This window comes from Dryobates pubescens, chromosome 6, assembly GCF_014839835.1.
Source record: "Dryobates pubescens isolate bDryPub1 chromosome 6, bDryPub1.pri, whole genome shotgun sequence".
NCBI lineage: Eukaryota > Metazoa > Chordata > Aves > Piciformes > Picidae > Dryobates > Dryobates pubescens.
The window spans coordinates 1,776,860-1,799,828 of record NC_071617.1 but is presented as its reverse complement, the minus strand read 5'-3'; the positions used below and the strand labels follow the sequence as shown (position 1 = coordinate 1,799,828).

Here is a 22,969-nt window from a genome sequence, read left to right as displayed (position 1 = left end):
GTTTAAGTTTTAGTCAAAATCCAACATAGTAAGAAAATAAATAAATGGTCCCCAAAAAAGCCTTAACTCTGCCCTGTGAGTTAAGCACACAGGAGAAAAATCTGATGAGGCAGGCCTACAGCTACTGAAGTACATTCATCATAAGTGTGAAGTCCTAAATAGCATCACCACCAAAGGAAGAGCTGAAGCTGCTTGGATCCCCTCCCTTTTCCACTCCCTTACTCTACATGCTGACAGATTCCTTGTCTGCTCCTTAAGACTTCCACAGTAGCTGCAAAGACAAGCTCAACACTTGTGAAAGGCACTGTGCCCCACGCTGCTGGCCCCACATTCACCAAGACATTGACATTACGATGCAATTTCATATGGCAACACTGCTTTAAACAACCACTTCCAAAAATCATTGTCTTACTCCCCAACATTTCAAACCAATTCAATAATATATCACCAAGCAAACACATTTGTTTCTGAATAGGCACTGATACTTCCAATAGTCTAGATGAAAGGATCCTTACTCTTTCTCTGCATCTCCTTCACTTTCTTCTGCAGGGTCAAAGCTCCAATTGCTTTTAAAACCTCCATCTCTCCTGGACTGTGATCTATCCAAAGCTGCAACGAGAAGAAGTGAAGGTAAGTCTTGATTTCAAGCTGAGTTATTAATCAACACAAAGCAAAGGAGCAAACCACATGTACATACACTTTTCCCCAAGGATTGCTTTTGTTGCTGTCAATGTTTAACTATCATTTAACAAAGTTAATCAATGCAGTGGTGACTTCATTAGCCTAAATAAACACAAGTGAGGATCTGTCAACACCTTGATTAGCAATGGCACAAGTTAGCAAGCTATTAGAAATGATGACACCAGGGACTTTTACAAGGCTGTCAACTGTTTTACTGACAGCTGGGAATTTAAGGGCTCCTCCTCTGACATGAACTACATTCCCCACACAGACAGGGTCCTCACATTTATTGCTACCTAAACATATGCAATTTTTCCACATAAAAGCAACACTTCTGAGCTGCCCCAAGTACAATCTCTTTTTTTGTTTGTTTTTGACAGTGGGCTGAACAAGAGCCAGCAGTGTGCCCAGGGGGCCAAGAAGGCCAAGGGCATCCTGGCCTGCATCAGGAAGAGTGTGGCCAGCAGGAGCAGGGAAGCCATTGTGCCCTGTGCTCAGCACTGCTTAGGCCACACCCAGTTCTGGGCCCCTCAATTCAAGAAAGATGTTGGGATGCAGTCCTATCACTCCCTGACACCCTGAAAAGTACCCCCCCAGCTTTCTTGTAGCCCCTGCAGATACTGGAAGGCCACAGGAAGGTCTCCTGGGAGCCTTCTCCAGACTGCACAACCCCAACTCCCTCAGTCTGTCCTCACAGCAGAGCAGCTCCAGCCCTCTGATCATCCTCCTGGCCCTGCTCTGGACACCTTCCAGCACCTCCAGATCCCTCTTACAATAGGGGCTCCAGAACTGGAGGCAGTACTCCAGGTGGGGTCTCAGCAGAGCTGAGCAGAGGAGCAGAATCCCCTCCCTGGCCCTGCTGGCCACACTTCCCTTGCTGCAGCCCAGGCTCTGCTTGGCTCTCTGGGCTGCAAGTGCTCACTGAGAGCTCCTGCTGAGCTTCTCCTCCCCCAGCACCCCCAAGGCTCTCTCCTCAGGGCTGCTCTCCAGCCAGTCCCTGCCCAGCCTGCATTTGTGCCTGGGATTGCCTCCACCCAGCTGCAGGACCCTGCCCTTGGTCTTGTTGAACCTCCTGAGGCTGGCTTGTGCCCACCTCTCCAGCCTGTCCAGGTGCCTCTGGATGGATCCCTTCCCTCCAGCTGTCTGCTGCCCCGCACAGCTTGGTGTCATCAGCAACCCTGCTGAGGCTGCACTCAGTGCCACTGTCCCTGGCACCCACAGAGATGTTGAACAAGCCTGGTCCCAGGACTGATCCCTGAGGGACTCCGCTTGTCCCTGGCCTCCACTGGGACATGGAGCCACTGACAGCCACAATGATGAAACTAATTCTTGTTGAAATAATCATGCAGACCAATTTGGCTTGTATGGTCACAAAGCTCATGGATGTGGAGTTCTTCCAGTATTTCCACTGCCTTTTTAAAGAGCTGGTCTCATACTAGCTACCTTCTTTGCCTTGCAGCAAAAAGATGATGCTCCCAGCAAGTAGTGTGCTACAGTCATTAGCTCCTTAATAGCAGAGTTCCTCTTACAAGACTTGGATGAGCATCATTTGATCCTCCTGCCTTCCTCAGTCTGCTTTATGGACTGAAGTTTCTTCCACTGATGCTCCACTTTGAGTCAGATACTCTACCACATTCCTTCTTCAGAAATACTCTGGCGTGGAAGACCTCAGTAAGTGTTGTCAATATGAGTGCAAGCAAATCCCTTCTCCCCCTATGGTCTTCTGTCTCCCAAAGCTGCCTTTTACAACTCAGCTGTCTACTGACCCTACAGACACTCCAGAAACATCTCTGCTGAGCTTGAAGAATTACTTAAAAACAGCTCCTGTGCCTGTTGGGAGTTATTCATCCAAAAGGCTTCTTCCTGCCTCATTCTAATTATAGAGAATTCACCAGCTTTTCTTTACTTCAGTCTCTAATTTCATCATTCAGACCAAAGTTTAGATTCAGGAAGGATGATATTTGATTTCAGACATTTCACCTCACCCTGCTATTTAGCCATGCCAAGGCTTGGGGGGCCTTTTGAAGCCCATTGAAGAAGGCAGCCCACATGTGCTGCAAGCCTCCAGTGTGGGGTCTTTAAATAACTCCCAAGCTGTCTGCAAATATTTTACATCCCAGCTGCATCTTCTAGCTGCTTTTCAAAGAGTTTCTTAAGATTTAGCCCTTTTGTTTGAATTAAGCCATTTCTGGGCTGGATGGTTTGTCTCTCACTGCAGCCCAACTCAGCTGTCCCTGGAAGAGCAGTGCTAAAATAATCCCAGCTCTGGATCAGTTTTCACCGGGTCTCTTCAGCTGGGAGGAGGAGACTGAGGGGGTGACCTCATTAATGGTTACAAATAGGTAAAGGTTGAGTATCAGGAGAACAGAGCCAGGCTCTTCCCAGTGATGTCCAGTGACAGGACAAGGGGAAATGGGTACAAGCTGGAGCACAGGAGGTTCATTGTGAACACAAAGAAAAGGCTTTTTCACTGTGAGGCTGAACAGGCTGCCCAGAGAGGTGGTGGAGTTGTCTTCTCTGGAGACATTCAAAACCTGCCTGGATGTCTTCCTATGTGACCTGCCCTAGGTGATCCTGCTCTGGCAGGGGGGCTGGACTGGATAATCAGGTTCAACAAGACCAAATGCAAGGTCCTGCAGCTGGGTCAGGGCAATCCCAAGCACCAATATAGGCTGGCCAGGGACTGGCTTGAGAGCAGCCCTGAAAAAAAGCATCTGGGTGTGCTGGGGGAGGAGAAGATCAACAGGAGCCAGCAGTGAGCACCTGCAGCCCAGAAAGCAAATCGCATCCTGGGCTGCAGCAAGAGAAGCAGAGCCAGGAGGGCCAGGGAGGGGATTCTACCCTCTGCTCTGCTGAGACCACACCTGGAGCACTGTGTCCAGTTCTGGAGCTTCTATTGCAGGAAGGATCTGGAGGTGCTGGAAGGTGTCCAGAGAAGGGCCACGAGGAGAAGCAGAGGGCTGGAGCTGCTCTGCTATGAGGACAGACTGAGGGAGTTGGGGTTGTGCAGGCTGGAGAAGAGAAGGCTCTGAGGAGAACTAATTGAGGCCTTGCAGGATCTGAAAGAGGGCTGCAAGAAAGCTGGGGAGGGACTTTTGAGGGTGTCAGGGAGTGACAGGACTGTGGGGAATGGAACAAAACTAGAAATGGGGAGATTGAGATTGGATGTGAGGAAGAAGTTATTCCCCAGGAGGGTGGTGAGAGCCTGGCACAGGTTGCCCAGGGAGGTGGTGGAAGCCTCCTGCCTGGAGGTGTTTGCAGCCAGGCTGGAGGTGGCTGTGAGCAACCTGCTGTGGTGTGAGGTGTCCCTGCCCATGGCAGGGGGTTGGAACTGGCTGATCCTTGAGGTCCCTTCCAACCCTAACAGTTCTATGATTCCATGATCTTTTGAGTGTGATTCTTGGTCCTAGCAAAAAAGCAACTCTAGCAGCATGCCCTCATATCAGCCTCACTCACCTCAGCCAAGGTGATCATGTGCCAAGTAGTCACTTGGGATCCAATTTTATACAGGATTCACTTTCTTTTTAAACAGGGATAACAAGTCATCTCTCACACAGGCTAAGCTTCTGTCTACTTTGCAGCAAGACTTACAATTGAAACCTCTAACTGTTACTACCTATACTACCAAGGCCACATGAATCAGCAAGACACTGGCACTCAAAAGGTGAAATTCTCAAAATAAGCAGAACTGGCCCTAAAATACTCAGCCAAGAGAAGTCAGCTGCCCTGCATCTCTGCCCAAGGAAGGCAGCACACTGGAGCAGATTTCACTAGCAATGATAAATCACCTCTCTTCCCCCTACAAGCTCCCTCTGGTGCTGTTCCACCAAGGGAGCCAAACAATTTTGAGCATCAGAAACTAGATGGAATTTAAATCGACATCTTCAACAGGTGCATCTAAAACAGCTCACTGGAATGAAAAAAGAAATATCTGATCAGCTGCATGGTATTTGTAAAGAGGCAGTTCAAACATTTCCTCAAAAAGCAGTTAGCATTTTAGTTTTAATCAGAGCTTCTATGGCACTGCTAACCACAGCCTTTTAGCAATCCCCATACAGTATCACCAAATTAATCTGGATTGCAAAAGCAAGCATGCTGAAGGGGGCTCCAAGAAAGCTGGGGAGGGACTTTTGAGGGTGTCAGGGAGGGATAGGACTGGGGGGGATGGAGCAAAACTAGAAGTGGGGAGATTGAGATTGGATGTGAGGAAGAAGTTGTTGCCCATGAGGGTGGTGAGAGCCTGGCACAGGTTGCCCATGAGGGTGGTGAGAGCCTCCTGCCTGGAGGTGTTTGCAGCCAAGCTGGAGGTGGCTGTGAGCAACCTGCTGTGGTGTGAGGTGTCCCTGCCCATGGCAGGGGGGTTGGAACTGGCTGAGCCTTGAGGTCCCTTTCAACCCTGACAATTCTATGCTTGCAGAGAGAATGGCAGAAAGCAGATTTAAACACCTTCAAGTGTGTAGATACTGTTTTGCCAACCCCTTCACCAGGAGTTTTTCATCACTCAGTGTCATCAGACAATTCCTAAATGGGTAGGAAAAAAATCCCAGTGAATCTCCATGAAATAAGGGCAAAGTTGTGCATTTGCAAAACCAAAGTCCTTTAGAATTCTGCCTAAGACACTGAAGTGAGGACTGAGATATATTCCAAGTGCTACTGTCCCCCAGAAGGTATCAAGACTTTCAAGACTCATCTGGATGTGTTCCTGTGAGACCTGTGCTGGATTCTATGGTCCAGCTCTGGCCCAACCCCCTGTTGGACTCCATGACCTTCAGAGGCCCCTGCCAACTCCTAACATGCTGTGATCACCTTAGACATTTTTGCAGGTCTTTTTACCTCATGCTCTAAGAGAGAGAAATTCCACATGAAGCTGTACTAGAGCTGACTAGAAAAACACATCCATTCCTGCACTGGATGTGTGCGTGCTGGGTTTGAAGGCCAAGGCCTTGGCAGCTGCAGGGCTACAAGTCTGGCTTCAATGAAAAGCTGCTAGAAGCTTCCCCTGTGTTTGGTAGAGCCAGCACCAGGCAGCCAGATGGACCCACTGCTGGCCAAGGCTGACCCATCAGCAACAGTGGTGATGCCTCTAAGGTAACAGATTCAATGAAGTGAAAAAGCTGCTGTCCAGTTGAGGAGGGGAGTGACAGAGAAGCTTTGGTGGGCATCTGGTGATCAGCCAAGGTTAACCCACCACAGATGCCAGATGCATTTACTGGCCACAAGACCACCAACTCTTCCAGGAAACCAACTTTTGTGGGCCTATCACTGCCTTGCTAGAAGAACTGAGCCACCACCCCCAGAGTACAAAGCAGAGACTTTGAGCTTTCTATTACAGCACACAGAAGCTTTTACAAGTCTCTTGTCTGCTGAGATCACATCTCTCTGTTTGATTTAGGATGGTTCTGGAGCACACAAAGGTTTGCTCCAGGACCAAAGTGTTTTTTTCCAGGAGGACCCAAGGTTTACATTCTTAGTCCCATAATGCCCAAGCAAAGAAACAATCCAAGCATCATCTTACAAATGCAACCAACTTACCAGATCCTGCAGCATGCCCACAAAAAATGCAAATTAATTTAAATGTGCTCAGAATCATTACTTGCATTCAGCCTCATATTTAAGTAAATTAAAAAGACTGTTTCTAAGCTTTCTAATCTGCTGTTCATTTAGAGTCATTACACATATTAAGAAGATCCAAGCACTCATAAAAATATGACACACAACTGTTTTTCAATTGTTTTCTTTTCCCAGTTGCTTCATTATTCTTCCAGACAGCCTTCTTCAGGCTTTTCATCTTCCAGCTTTGATACCATCAGCTCTGGCACATCAACTGTGCCATCACAGTGAGGTTGCATTTTCATGTTCTGAGGCAGCACTACACAAACAGGCTTCTGCACCCCTCACACTTCCCAAAAGCTGGGGCTTCTCACACCTGTCCTGCACCCTGCAAACATCAGCACAGCTGTTCCTTCACCCAGAGCAAATCTGAGGAAGGAAACCAACTCAGGCAAAAACATCTCGAGCAGCACAGGAGGGGGAACGTTGTTTTTCAACAGTATCGGTTCCCTACTCTGTGCAGCTTCACTCTGAGCACAGCTGTGGAAAGAGGCATCCAGGAACTGAGACTGCTGTAGGCACTAAGACACCAAAGACATCTGCATGGAACCATTCTCTAACCTATATCTACAGGTTTAGAAATCTGCTACTTAAAAGATGCTTTAACTTTCCTCTTCCTAAAGCAGATACAAAAACACCTCTCAAAACCACTTCCAGTAACAGGCAACAAAGCATAGAAGAATGAAAATGAGATACAAGAAGAAGCACAGAGCTCAGTAGCAGAGGTCTATGACACCAATGTAAGGGATACAAAGCCTTCACACATGAAGGCAATTTAACTTCTCAGATAATAAACAAATGTGATGTCAACAGAAAACCAATGATGAATGCAGAGCACCCACTCCTGGGGAAAAGGTCTGCAAACAAAACCAAGCATTGAGAAGAGGTCTGCTGTTCAAAGATGGAAAATCATCTGCACCATCTGATAAGCAACTCCTGGTTTTCTTCAGGACTTGGACACGCATTGGGCTGCTCACAGTGCAGAATATCATGTAGAATGATTGACTTGAGAACACTGCCCAGGTCTGATCATGTGCCAAACCTGCTGAACATTTTCTAAGTATTAACAAGGAGTAAAAGAGGAGGATAAAAGGGAGGAGACAGCTTTGAAACACAGCAAACATCTTCTTTGTAATATCTTTAGTTCAAGATAAGGAAGGGAAGCCTAACAGTGATACTGGCAACCTTCCTCAACACAATCAAATAGATCTTGTCTCATTATGTGGGATTCTAACTGTACTACTGGCTTAAGTACTCCTCATATCTTTCTGAGCAAGGAGTGATGTTGCACCTTCTGACGGTGAAGTTGAAGTCAGAGAGCAGAACTTGCCAGTGAAATCTGGAGTGGCAAAACAAAAGCATCAGGTGCTTCAAGGGTTTTTTGTGTCCTTTGTCACTGGGTTCCACCCTCTAACCTCTTTCCAAGTAAGTCTGCCACCCATTCAGACTTTCAAAACAATAATGGAAGTAATATTAACATTAAAAGGGATCCAACAGTAAAGAAAATAAAGAAAACCTAACAAGTGTTTTTCTCAACATCAGCATGATGATATACATCATTCTCTACTTGCAGAAGCTCCATCCCTGGAAGTTTTTAAGGTCAGGTTGGATGTGGCTGTGAGCAACCTGCTGTAGTGTGAGGGGTCCCTGCCCATGGCAGGGGGGTTGGAACTGGCTGAGCCTTGAGGTCCCTTCCAACCCTGACAGTTCTGTGATTCTACAATAAGAACTCTGTTCCTGGACTGCAGATACACTACAAATCCAGAAAGGAAGAAGGAAGTTTCAGTGTTTTTATAGGAAAGGTAATTATAGGAGAGGTACTTTCCTATTTTATAGGGGGAAAAATGGAGGCTAAAAAGTAATTGCAGGCTAGAGAATCTATGAACTGCCAATTTGTTTTGTGAAGAAGTATATAAAGCTAACAAAGCCATTTCAAGGAAGAGGACACTTGAACAGGGATTCCAGGTTTCTGTGGCAAATCAGCATGTGATGTTAATCACATATGATCTGAAATTCTCTGCACTTGGAAGGGTTTTGTAAGGTAAGCAAAGCACAACAGGAAGCTTTGCAGTGTATTATGCATCTGATTTGAACCCTTCTGATTTTAGACTTAGTTATGCACCGTGGGATCCATCTTCACAACAACACAAAAAGCTAAGCTTGTGCAACTGAGAATACAGCAGCACTGAACACACAGCCATCTATTTTTAGAAAGTGCTGAAAGGCAGTTACATACAGAGTAAGATTAATAACCTAGCCCAACTACCTGGAAATTAGGCACCCAACACTTTGAGAAGGTTTCCAGGTTTGCTGCAAGAGTCGGAACGTCAGCTTGAAATGAAGCACTCTATCCACATACCAAAAGGAATGAAAAACCTGATTGTTTAACACTGCAGGCATTCAAAGACAATCTCAGGTAGGTATTCCCTCCTCTATAAATCCAGAGAAATTAAAGCCCAGGAAGGTTCCGTGACTTCTAGAAGAAAATAACTTGAAAATACAGGAGGGAAGAAGAAACTCTAGAATGTAATTTAAGCAGACAAATGAAATAATAAACAAAAAAAACCCCATCCAACAAACAAAAAAACAACAACCCAACAACCAACCAACAAAAACCCACCCACCCAACCAAAAAAAAACCCCCAAAGACACTTCTTTCAAGGTGCCAATTGTTCACAGTTTACCTGAGATGCACAGTACAAAACCCCCCACAACCCACACACAAAGAAAATCTCACTGACCTCCTCACTAAATTGGTAATATGAAAAGGCCAAACCTAAGGGAAAAACCTGAAAGGATGACAGGAGGATGAAAGACTGCATTCAGTCCTTGAGATGGGAGAGAAATGCCTATTTGCCTTGCTGCAAAGCCCAAAGACCTCGGGTTTTCCCCTATCCTTAGCGGTGCTGGCAAGCTTTCATACCCATGTGAGTGGCTGGATTAGATTGCTGATACGGCTGAAAAGTAATACAGACTAGCTCCACCACCACCTCCACCCTCCAGGATTAGTTTTCTGCCAAATGTAGTTCCTTCAGCCAACTTGCCATGAAGCCAGAGGAGTGCTGGTGTTGACTCAAATCAGAGCTGTGTGTCTCGGAGAGAGGCAGCAGGGCTGCTGCCCCGAGCAGCACAGAGCGGTTAGGGAGGCCTGGCAGTGCTGTAAATTGGACTGCTAAGGGACCCTGTGAGTGCACATACAGCTAAGTAGTAAGTAAATCATGGCTGTTTATTAAAACAAACTGTAATCAGAGAAATGCAACACAAATAGAGGCAACAGCCTCCAGCTCACACTGGATATACTATAGACTTGCACTCCCTTTGCAATTACAGATCACCAATGCAGTGGAAACTCCATCAGTGCATGGAGGGGCTTGGTGAGGGGCTTGGTGCATTGGTGAGGGGCCTGGAACACAAGCCCTGTGTGGAGAGACTGAGGGAGCTGGGGTTGCTTAGCCTGGAGAAGAGGAGGCTCAGGGGAGACCTCATTGCTCTCTCCAACTGCCTGAAGGGAGGTTGTAGCCAGGTGGGGGTTGGTCTCTTCTCCCAGGCAACCAGCACCAGAACAAGAGGACACAGTCTCAGGCTGCACTAAAGGAGGTTTAGGCTGGAGGTGGTGGAGTCACTATCACTGGAGGTGTTCAGGAGGAGACATAGGGTGCTTGGTGCCATGGTTTAGTTGATTAGGTGGTGTTGGATGACAGATTGGACACAATGATCTTGAGGGTCATTTCCAACCTGGTTTATTCTCTTCTATTCTAAACACAGACATCTCTGTGCTGGAAGTATCACACATCACCAGACTAACGACAAGTTTAAGAAATACTAACAACTGATAACTAAACCACACTATTCTAAAATTCACTGAGGTGCAAGCTAAAAAATAACATCCTAGGAACCAACATGTTGTGGTAATTACCTGGAGCAGCACAGAAGATGAGGAACTGCTATCAATCAACTACTTTTCAATCAGAATTAAGCATGTTGCAAAAGACCTTCAAGGTCATCAAGTCCAACCTACCACCCAGCACCATCTGATCAACTAAACCATGGCACCAAGCACCTCATCCAGTCTTTTTTAACCACCTCCAGTGATGGTGACTCCACCACCTCCCTGGGCAGCCCATTCCAACAGTCAATCATACTTTCTGTGAAGAATAATATACCAAAATAACTAACTGCACCCCCTTATGAACCTACTTATCAGGAAATACCACTCAAAAGCTGAAGCAGAACAACTAACTTCTGAAGAGCCCAGCCTGGAGAGGAGTTTCAGCCACCTTCCCCTGAACATGAAACTCATGCTTACCTTGGATCCATCGGTTCTATCAAAGAGCGAGAGTCCATCTATCTCCCAAGTAAGGAGCAGCATCTTTTCCACCTAACAAAGGCTTTGCTAGATGGCAAAGTACTTATTGATTATCATAGAATAGGTTGGAAAAGACCTGAGAGATCCTCAAGTCCAACCTATTACCTAATGCCTAACACCTCCTGACAACTAAACCACGGCTCCAAGTGCCACATCCAGTCCATCTGTGACCACCTCCAGGGACAACACATTAGTGACAGATTTTGTTGTTGTTGTTGTGCATTTTTTGGTTGTGGGTTTTGGGTTGGTTTTGATTTTGTTTGTTTGTTGTTTTTCTTTGTGTTGGTTGTGGCACTCATCAGGTGAGGATTCAGCTAAAACATCTTTGCCTTATGGCAATCTCGAGTTAAAGCTTCACTGCCCCGCTGTGCCAGGTATGTGCAGAGAGAGTGACCTGGGCCAGAGCAGTCCAGAAGTTCCCAGTTGTAAAGGAGCCTGAAAACAATAAGCTTTGGTAGAAGAACTAAAGCTACAATGGACTCTGGTTTTAAAAGAAGAGAGCCTCAGAAACTGCACAGACAATTGTCAATATGAAACCTACCATCTACTGCATAGTTCAAATTCCCATCGAATGGGCTCCTGAATCAGCTGTCTGTTAGACCATCAAGTTAAATTCTGTCACCAGCAGGACATTTAAATTTTGCTAAATGAACCATAACAATTGGACACACCACACAAATACAACATTACACCCTGTAATAGTAAGAAAAAGCACTTCAGCAGAACGCTTTTGAGCACAAGGAAAACAACTGCATGGCACTGGGTGGAAATATTCCCATGAAAGTAGCCAGTATTGTTGGCAGCTGTTTCTTATAGACATTGATTTCTAAGATCACATAATATTCATCATGTCCTACAGCACTCTGGCTCACCACACCAGCAAAACATTATTGGCATTTATCATTCCTAAAGCACCCTTGTGGCAAGACTTATTTAAACAGAAAAAGAGAAGACCAGATCAGCCAAAGACGGACAAGACAAAACACCCACCACCAAACCCCAACAACAGAGAGAAAAATAGAGTAACAACACACAACAAAACCAAACCAGCCAGGGAAACCTTGCTACAGCTTATATGAGCTGAAAGCAAACAAACAAAACCCTAGGAAGTCCTCTCACAGTTTTTTGAATCATCACTGCTCTTTCTTCATAACCATTTAGGCTTCAGTCAGAGAAAGATACCCCAAATTCCATGTCTTTCACACCAGATTATTCGTTCACAGGAATTACTGGGACATGTAGTCAGTTCTATGATCCTTTTTCCTTGCCTCATGCAGCATTTGCCCCTTAACAACAACCTTTTCAAGGCCTGCTGACCAACTGGGAAAGATAACCACAGCCTGTGCATTAATCTCCTCCAGTCTCTAGCCTTCACCATAAACTTGCCCTGCACAGAAGTTAACCTCTTACATCAAATATTCATTTCCCTGGACAGAATACAGCTGCTGGTTCACAAAGGTAAATTCTAAAGTTTAAGTTAGGTGTTACACCTTAGCCTGATTTAACAGCTCACCAGAGAGATGAAACTATCATAGTATCAGTCAGGGTTGGAAGGGACCACAAGGATCATCTAGTTCCAACCCCCCTGCCATGGGCAGGGACACCCCACACTAGATCAGCCTGGCCACAGCCTCAGCCAGCCTGGGCTTAAACACCTCCAGGGACGGGGCCCCAACCACCTCCCTGGACAACCCATCCCAGGGCTTCACCACTCTCATGGGGAAGAACTTCCTCCCCACCTCCAGCTTCATTCCATTCCCCCTAGTCCTATCACTACCTGAGATGCCGAGAAGTCCCTCCCCAGCCTTCTTGCAGCCCCCTTCAGATACTGGAAGGCCACAATGAGGTCACCTCGGAGCCTTCTCTTCTCCAGACTGAACAACCCCAACTCTTTCAGTCTGTCCTCATAGGAGAGGTGCTCCAGCCCTCTGCTCATCCTCATGGCCCTGAAGGGCAATGTCCTACTCGTCTCACATGCAGAGTCTGTCCGCTCTCCCCAGTCCAAGCCACTGTCCTGCCCCTCCTGCTTACCCTTCAGTGGGCAAGTTCAGCAGAGGCTTGGCAAAGCACCAGCCTGGCAAGGGGATACACAGCAAATTCAATCTCTTTGGCAATGAAGTGGTGAGTTTCAGGGGTGATGGACAGGAGATCAACCACGAATTTGGTGGGGAGGGAGGCAAAGGTGGGGAAGAGATGTAGAGCTCTCCCTCTCCCCCACCTGCAGCAGTGAGCCCTAAGAGCAGTACAGCTGCAACACATAAGTCCCTCTAATGGGTGAATAATGTGCTTTCAGTCCCTCTGCCCAAACCAGTTACTAATGCTAAGCTTTGCAGAGAGAACCAGGCAGTGGCTGGCAGCAGCTTTGCATCCAAAATGGAGTCACAGCGTGATAAGATAAAAGCAGCAACGTCAGAGCTCGCTGCTGCAGGGAATCCATACACCCCATTTATCAGTGCCCTGCACAAGGCAGGAGCACCTTCATCCCTGCACTGTTCTGTGCACAGCTCATTTTGAAAGCACTGCTTTCCAATCTGCTGTACCCACATTGCACATTGCTAGTGGACCTGAACTACAAGACATCAATGCTCATGAAGTTACTACAAGCCTTTTGATAACCAAACTGTTCTCCTGGATCAAAAAGTATCACAGGATCACCAAGGTTGGAAGAGACCTCAAAGATCATCGAGTCCAGCCTGTCACCACAGACCTCATGACTAGACCATGGCACCAAGTGCCACATCCAATCCCCTCTTGAACACCTCCAGGGATGGGGACTCCACCACCTCCCTGGGCAGCACATTCCAATGACAAATCTCTCTTGCTGGGAAGAACTTTCTCCTCACCTCCAGCCTAAACTTCCCCTGGCACAGCTTGAGACTGTGTCCTCTTGTTCTGGTGCTGGTTGCTAGAGAGAAGAGACCAACCCCTTCCTGACTACAACCACCTTTCAGGTAGCTGTAGAGAGCAATGAGGTCTCCCCCGAGCCTCCGAGTAATTCCTTCCATGGATTATTCACAACAGTTACTCAATGGCATTGCCAAAATGCTCTTTCCTCAGCTCACAGCAGACATTGCACCACAAATAAAACCAGAACAACTTCTCCAAAGTTATTTGCACTTAGTTACTCTTGTTAGCTGCAGGACCCAAATAACCATTAGCCCTTCTGTATTCTGATTTATACTTGAGACCGAATGGCATTTGGCACAATCCCCAGTCCTGTGCAGGGAGAGTACAGCAGACAAGAAACTGAAGTAAGTTTTCAGTACTTTTACAACATTCTGTCCAGAGTACTCAAAAGGCATCTCACAAATATGGCCATGTGCTAATGAACTACTAAGTCTACTTATAGAATCACAGATTCATAGAATTGTTAGGGTTGGAAGGGAGCTCAAGGCTCAGCCAGTTCCAACCCCCCTGCCATGGGCAGGGACACCTCACACTACAGCAGGTTGCTCACAGCCACCTCCAGCCTGGCTGCAAACACCTCCAGGCAGGAGGCTTCCATCACCTCCCTGGGCAACCTGTGCCAGGCTCTCACCACCCTCCTGGGGAACAACTTCTTCCTCACATCCAATCTCAATCTCCCCACTTCTAGTTTTGCTCCATCCCCCCCAATCCTATCACTCCCTGACACCCTCAAAAGTCCCTCCTCAGCTTTCTTGTAGCCCCCTGCAGATACTGGAAGGCCACAATTAGTTCTCCTCAGCGCCTTCTCTTCTCCAGCCTGCACAACCCCAACTCCTTCAGTCTGTCCTTATAGCAGAGGAGCTCCAACCCTCTAATCATCCTCGTGGCCCTTCTCTGGACACCTTCCAGCCCCTCCAGATCCTTCCTGTAACAGAGGCTGCAGAACTGCACACAGTGCTCCACATGAGGTCTCACCAGAGCAGAGTGGGAGAATCATCCCCCTCGACCTCCTGGCCACACTTCTCTTGCTGCAGCCCAGGATGTGATTGGCTTTGAGCTGCAAGTGCTCCCTGCTGGCTCCTGTTGAGCTTCTCCTCCCCCAGCATCCCCAGATCCTTTCCTTCAGGGCTGCTCTCCAGCCAGTCCCTGCCCAGCCCATATTGGTGCCTGGCATTGCCCTGACCCAGCTGCAGGACCTTGCATTTGGTGTTGTTGAACCTCCTGAGGTTGTCCTGGGCTCACCTCTGCAGCCTGTCAAGGTCCCTCTGGATGGATCCCTTCCCTCCAGCTGTCTGCTGCACCACACAGCACGACACCACACAACATTCTTTTAAGTTCTCAAGAATATCTTCCAAGCTAAAGATGTGTCACTCAATTAGGCAGTGATTTGATGATTAAAAAGACACCATTGGATTTTTAACCTGTTATTTAAGAACTTGTTATCTTTTCCCCATTTCCTAAAGGAAATTAAGTCATGTGGCCTCAAGCAGCAGAATTAAAACCACTTTTATGAAGGAGCAGGGAAATAAAGATTGCCTGGCAATTCCTTTTGTGTCATGATGCCCACAGGTGGCTGAGCACCCAGGATGGAAGTGCCATTTACTCCTCTAACAGGACATTGACAAGCAACTGACTTGACCAACACCAGACACCAGCTTTGACTTCACTACAGCTGAAGATCAGCTTCAGCTGTAAATACTACACATGCTAGACTGCTGAATACAGGTGCAGCAAGTTTAAGAACACATGCTTGTCTAAAACTAAATCTCTGAGACAGGATTAGCACCAGGCTTAATCCTACCCAGTGAAAAGGCAGTAGTATCTTTGCTACTGCTTTTATTTGCTTAATTTTAAGCAAGAAGTGATCGAGGAGAGTTCACCAAACAGATTTCAACCTATGTAAGAACATCCTTAAACCCTCCAAACTGAAACCAAACAGCTGATAAAACATGGACCCAAAGGAACTCTCCATATCTGTTTCCCCCCAATGGAAGTGCCTTGGAAAACAACCTAGTTAAGAGAAGAATTAATGTTTGCCCCTTTCCCCCCTAAAAGCACCTGTTCATTGCATCTCTACAGCCTCCCCAACAGTAACAGCTCCAATTTTATTGATCATGTTATCTCAGCCCTCCTGCAGTACCTTAGGCTACCCTGGACACTCTTCCACTCCTTTCTACAATAGAATAGAATTAACCAGGTTGGAAAAGACCTGTGAGATCACTGAGTCCAACCTATCACCATCACACACAGGCTGATGAAGGCATCCACTGTCCTGTGAGCTCAGCCCTCCAGCTGTCCTGCCCCTGGCTGGTCACTCAGCATGTGAGCTAACACCTCAGCAGCTAACTGAACCATGCTGAGCCAACACTGAAACCTTTGCTTCAAGGGCATCAATTCTGACTTCTCTGTGGGCATATTTCACAATATTTCTAGCTATTTACCTATGAGGTCTGCACCCTGCAAAGAAAAGGGTTTAATGGCCATTAGCAGGAAGGGAGGAGATGAAAGCTGACTCAAAAAACCCTCATTCATATAAAGCAATACTTAAAAGGGGTGAGTTTGGTGGTTAGTATCACATTATGGGACCTGCTACAACACAAAACCCCCTGGCAAACCTCAGTTATGCCAATTCAAGAGGAGGCTCAGGGGAGACCTTCTTACTCTCTACAACTCCCTGAAGGGAGGTTGTAGCCAGGTGGGAGTTGGGCTCTTCTCCCAGGCAGCCAGCACCAGAACAAGAGGACACAGTCTCAAGCTGTGCCAGGGGAGGTGTAGGGTGGATGTGAGGAAGAAGGTCTTCCCAGCAAGAGAGATTGGCCATTGGGATGTGCTGCCCAGGGAGGTGGTGGAGTCACCATCACTGGAGGTGCTTAGGAAGAGCCTGGATGAGGCAGTTGGTGCCATGGTTGAGTTGATCAGATGGTGCTGGGTGATAGGTTGGACTGGATGATCTCTGAGGTCTTTTCCAACCTGGTTAATTCTGTTCTATTCTTCAATCATGTTACACAGCTCAAACTCTGTAGAAAAGGTGAAGTCTGACACTGCACTGAAATCCATGCATAACCTTCCAGCAACAGCAGTAATACAAGCCATTGTTGCTGCTGAAACCATGACAATAAATAATCCATTATGTTTTATTCTTGTACATAAAACAAGTAGCAAAAGACTAAACTACATAAATTACATCACAGAAGTATCTGTGTAAGCAAAATGTTGGTTTATGCTCACTCTCAAGCCACACATCAATATTATTACTAATGGTATTGCTATTACTTTTGTATTTACACTTACACAGCATAAAAATCTCTTTTAGAAACAGTCTCACATTATTATCATCATTTTGCCACTAAACCTCAGTAGAATCTCAGTCCTTTTTCTGGGGAAAGAGGAGTGCTTTCCTACCAAGTCCAAGTGCCAGAAAAGAGTGGCTGAAGCACCTCATGCAGGACAATCTTACCTCTGCAGCTTCTACATTCCATCTTTGTGCAAAGTTCTTAGAGCAGCAGCTACTCAGGAGAAAACTACAAAACAACAAATGCCCCCATAATGATAACCAGAAAACTGCACACAGGTGATTCCCTACTCAGAAAGCTGAGGAGCAGCCTGGGCTCCTAGAATCCTACAGCTCAACATTGAGAAGGTGATGATGTGCAAGAGGACCTGGGAACAGGCTATTATTTTAGCATGTGCTCCCAAGCATATTACACAGTGTATGTTACACAGCACTGAGAGATAAATGATGTTTATTTTTAGTACCTTTCTACATGCTCTAAGAAGCAGCCTGTCTTTCTGACTATTTTATGGCACCTATCACCCAAAAAAACAAAAAGAAGACAGCAGTGGCTGTGAGCAACCTGCTGTAGTGTGAGGTGTCCCTGCCCATGGCAGGAGGGTTGGAACTGGCTGATCCTTGAGGTCCCTTCCAACCCCAACACTTCTATGATTCTAAGATGCACATCTCAGTTTGACTTTGTTGACAATTCTAAGCAAGCTGAAAGTCCTAAGCAAGTGGGTTTAATTCCTAGAAAACAATCTGTCACTGAAGTCAGTGAGAAAGTTGATTACTCTTAAAGCCACTGGGAAGGACAACTGAGCAAAGGTCTCAGAAGACACATATGCAGTGCTGGAAAGAAGCTCTGAATGGGACATAGGATTGGGAGACACAAGTGAGGCACTTTCAGATAGGAAACTCTCAACAAAAACAGAGGAAACAGAACCTGTCTGGGAATTGATGCAAACCACAGGAAATGTCAGCAGCATAAAGCAGCAGTTTGGATTATGGCAACGACACAGAGTAAGGTGAATGATACCTGAAACATGTCCATCAACTTCTGAGGGGTGGGGGTCAAGTGGAGGGGGCCAAGCTCTTCTTGGTGGTGCACAGGAATAAGACAAGGAACGATGGAGACAAACTTGACCAGAGAAGGTTTCAGCTCAACAGGAGAAGAAACTTCTTTGCAGTGAGGGTGATGGAGCACTGGAACAGGCTGCCCAGAGAGGCTGTGGAGTCTCCTTCTCTGGAGATTTCCAAAACCTGCCTCATTTTTGACTATCCTGGGTGATCCTGCTTTTGGCAGGGGGCTTGGACTGGATCTCTGGAGTTCCCTTCCAACCTCTAACATTCTGTGAGCATGCTTTCCCCTCATTTTCAAGCTAACACAAATCTCCTCTAGGTCATAAACAAAGCATTCAAGACTGTTGCAGAGACAATTACAACAATTAATTAAATGTCACCATTAAGAGAAAAATGAAGTGTCATAGCAGGTAGAAAATTTTCAAGTGTTCTATCTGAATATAAACTCCACTCTGCTCTACTAATTTGTGGTGCTTCTGTCAGAGACTTCTCAACATGATTAAAAAAGGCAGGAAAGGCTGGCCACCGCTTCAAATGGCAACTCCCTAGTCTGCACACTAATACACCAGTGCTGCCCTCTTGTACCACTCCAGAATCTCAGCTACCTTTGCAAAAATACCCAAGTCAACAGCCCTTGCTTTAGTGAAGTCAACTCACTATGTAAAGACACTGTGTGAAATTCACAATCTAAAGACGTGTGAGCTGAATGAAAAACAAAGCAGTCTTCCTGAGTCCTCTGGCAGACAACTGTCAAGTTCCTGCTGCTGGTAACAGGTAGTCCACAAAGTGCTCTCTATTGCTATTAGGAAACCTGGATGCAGGAAAATGGAATGGAAACTGAGCAAATTTCTGTGGTGATTGCAGCTCTGAAGGTAGGGACTAGCTGCATTCCTCAGAGAGGAACTCCTCAAGTCCTCAAAAAGAAACTTCAATATTGGGTCAAAGTCTCACTACAGTCACCACCAGCAGGCTGGAAAAGACAAAACAAGGAAGGAGTTAAAAGTCTCTCCATGCTTATGGAAAATACATGCATTTAGGAATACTTTCAAGTTTGCCTGTTGTCCACTGCACAAACATAAGGAAACTTTAAGGCTGGAAAAGAGAAATTACAATTTCTTTGCAAGTCCATAATATCCAAGGAGGCAGAATACAACCAGAATGCCAATGATTTTTCTCCAGTAATGATCCACCAGACTCCCTCTTCTATAGGCTGAGCATTCCCCTATCCTAATCCAAAATAGAAACTTGCTATCACTGCTTTGTATTGGAAGTGTGACTATCAATTGAAAAAACCACAGGAATTCCTACAGATGGGAATCTCTCATCACTACATTGCCATTCCTCCAAAACATGGAAGAATTCTGATGCAACAGGACTGCTTTCAGTGTAAATTTCTGCACATTTTGCCCATAACTTTGAGATGTTACTGTAGGAAAGTCAATTAAGAAGATGATGGGAAAGTTTTACTCATTCCACTTGCAAACTGACATAAGTAACACAAACAAGGTGCTCTCTACACTTCTGCATTCCAACAGTCACAGAATCACAGAACTGTTGAGGCTGGAACAGACCTCTGAGATCATCAAGTCCTGGCATCTCAAGAAAAGCAAACATGTAGATCATGCATATCAGTGTATATGATGTATGGCAATTATTAGTACTGCTCCAGAAGAGTAACAGATGCAGCTTTAAAAAGATTCAAACCTCATAGTTCTAGGAACTTCTTCCACATTTTCCACAAAACAAGTCCATGGAACCCAGCACAAAATTCGATGGCACATCAGACATGCAAAACTGGACAGAAACCAGGTACCAGCATGAATCACTGTGCTCAAGAATGACATTACCAGAAAGACAACAGATAAATCAGTCAAGGAATACCCTTCCAGAAAGGCCACTTGGGTTTTATTGGAGAATAAAATAATCCAAATATTAAAAGGCACTTTAGGAGCAGAATGACAGCCATATTTCTTCACAGCAACATCTGTTACACTAAGCAGGACCTTACTCAACATATGCAACCAAACCCCAAGCACTGAACAACTATTATACTTTAAAGCAACTGATTTCACCTAACTGTATGTTTACTTTAACTCTGACTGACAGTCAAAGACAAGCATGAGAACACCAGCAGTTTCTGGGCACGTACATGTCCACACACACACACACAGGTACGTACTGAAACAGCACAGACTCCATCAGACTGAATTCAATCAGTGATATTGCTGACATCCATTTGGCACGTCATTCATTTGGTGTGTGCATTACTGGCAGGGATGGACAGAGCAGTCCTCCCCTCTCCTCTCTACCACCCTTCCAAAAACATCAAGTAAACGATTGTTGTTGTTTTGCTTATAGAGACTACAGCAGACTTGATGAAATATACACATTTAGACTGCTTGTAATGCTAGGCCCATCATCATCTTGCAGCTGAACTTGACACAGTTCCTATTTTACAACACTTTTATCCCAATTTTTGTCCACATTGTACCTGTTTCACAACTCTGACACTCTCATGCTTGTCTAGTCTTTGGATAATAGCTCCAACCCATTAGGTTGATCTAGCATGCTGCTCTATGTTTCCAGATTACAAATTGCCAAAAAATCCATGCCTTCATCCTTTCTCTTTCCCTATGAAGCAAACATCTCCAATAAGAGCCTCTCAATATCTGAAAGCCTTCTTCTGCTTCAAATGAGCACAAAGTCTGCCATCTCTCACTAGACCTGCTATGGTATTACCATCCCTTTTGGACTTGGGCCACCCTCAGAAAACCTTTGTCACCACCATCCACATGAGGTTTTCTTTATACACTCAGGGTTACTACCACATCACCAGCCCTAGAACTAACACGGCCCCAAATAATGAGGAAACACAAACCCAGCTGATATCTCGCTTCACCAGTCGTGGAATACTGAAGCTTCCAACAAGGATGCTATCCAGTGTCACACTGGTCCTGCTGCTGGAAAGAGATCCCATAAGTAAAAGACAAGGGGGTGGTGCATATGAAATCTGTATTAGCTACCTGTCCAACCAGCAAGGAGCCAAGGTGCACACAGAAAACAGCGACTAGTCATCACCCTGACACTTCCAGCTGTCTGTCTTCTGTGTAAAGAGTTCAGGACAGAAAGAGCTATGCCTGCATTTCACTACCAAAGACTTTAAAGGTAGAAGAGAGGTAAAGTGGCTGCTGTAGTTAACCAGGAAGAGTTTCTGAACGCCAACAAATGTCAGACTAGTCAATTAAAAAAGGCACTCTTTTGACCACAGAGTATTCCTATTCCACAGCATCTAGTAAGAAAAAAATAGAACCCAACATCCTGCAGCAAAAGAGAATCTGCAAGAAGCACGTTCTACATAACACAGGTACCACAGAAATCTCCAGGGATGAACTTACCCCTGACTTGAAAAAAAACACCTCAGCTTATGAGGAGCAACTTACTTCATTAATACATCTTTTCTTCGTTATCATCAGGGTACTTCAGCAGGCCACTGGCCTATGTCTCACCGGGATATGTGCTCACAGCAATTGTGCAACACTACAACATCAGATTTATTTCTTTTTTTGCCCCCCCATCGGTGAAACTGTAAAGGCTCAACAGTTAAAGACACTCGAATTTCAGAAGACTTTTTTTGCATTACAGTTAAGAGCTTTACGGTGGCCAAAAAAAAAAACCCCAAACCAACCAACCAACCAACCAAACAAAAAAAAGACAAAAAGGCAAAAAAAAAAAATCATTAAAAAAAATCAGATTGCTCAAAGCTTTATAAATGTTTCCTTCAGTTGCAGCTGCTAGATTCATCACCATCTTCGTAAGGCAAAGGTAAAAACGATGCCCCATCCCAACATTGATCTCAGCCCCAGACCTTTAAAGTAGCATTTTAGGAGCAGCGGAGACTCATTTTTATGGTAAGGGGAAACGGGTCCGGGCTAGGCCGGGGCCTGGGAGCCGACTACGGGCAGGGAAATGCAGCGAGGAGGCGGCACAGCAATCCTCGCTTCCACCTCCTCACCTAGCGCTAACCTTGCCCGGCCGCCCCCAGCCCACCACCACCCCTCGGGAGAGAGGATTCCTGCCGCTGCACAGCCGGCCCTGCTGCAGCAAGCCCGGGCTGCTCCCGGCGCTCTGCCCCTACAAAGAAAACACTGCACTTCCAAAGCCTCCCAACACGAAAAGAAAGAAAGATAAAATCAAATCGCCCTCACGAACCCCCTCCCTCAAAAGCAGGTCTTTTCTCTACCAAATCGAGCGACCCTTGGTGGCACGCACCCTTCCACCCACCACGAAGCCACCCCTCATTGTCGTCGTCCCCCCGAAGGGGACCCATTCCTCCCCCCCCCCCCCCCCCCCCAAGATGCAAACGCTCACCCGCCTCCCCCATTCCCCAGTCTGCACCGTGCCCCTTACTGGCTGCCAGAAGGGAAACGCAGCCCACGGGCCGCGCTGCCCCCCTCTCAGCCATGCACGCACCTTCCAGAAACAAGCTGTCTCTGCAGCCGCCGCCGCCACCGGCCATCTTCCCGCTGCTGAGCCTCGCAGCCTCACTCCATCGCCCAGAGAGACGGCGGGGCCTGGCCCTTCCCCCGGCCTGCGCGCTCCGCCGCCCACCCCCACTGCGGAAGGCTGGGTGACCCGCAGCGGCGGCGGCGCCGCCGAGGCCCGGCCCTCTCTCGCTCCCGGGCCGCGTTGCCTTCCGGCCCCCACGCAGGAGGAAAGGGCGGCAGCGCGCCCGCTCCTCCCTCACCGCGGCCGCCACCGGCAGCCCCTCGAGCGGCTGCCAGCCGGGTCGGGCCCAGCAACCGCCGATGGCGCCCGGCGGGTGAGATGGGCCTGGCCGAGAGCCCGCCCGAGGCGCCTCCGAGCGCAGGGCGAGGACGAGGGAACGGTGCGCGCCGCGCTGCCGCCCCTCTCCTCCATGAACGGCGCGGCAGGGCCTCACCAGCGCTTCCCTGCCCAGACCCCCGGCGCGCCCGCCCCGCCACCCGCCGCGGGGGCCGCCGGCCGGCCCCGGCCCCTAGACGATAAAATGGCCGCAGCTGGGCTGCGCCCGG

The 22,969-nt window shown here is 47.0% G+C and overlaps 1 protein-coding gene across 1 annotated transcript in view; it reads right to left on the bottom strand.

Annotated features, from left to right (window-relative positions):
- The window catches only part of SENP6 (SUMO specific peptidase 6), a 97,169-nt gene extending 74,545 nt beyond the window's left edge, over positions 1-22,624 (bottom strand). Inside the window, exons 1-2 of the mRNA XM_054162539.1 lie at positions 22,389-22,624; positions 516-609 (exon numbers count right to left, since the gene is read on the bottom strand). Coding sequence (XP_054018514.1) covers positions 516-609; positions 22,389-22,434 — 140 coding nt within the window. The 5' untranslated portion in view covers positions 22,435-22,624. The remainder of the gene's footprint in view (positions 1-515; positions 610-22,388) is intronic.
- Positions 22,625-22,969: the final 345 nt, after the last annotated feature.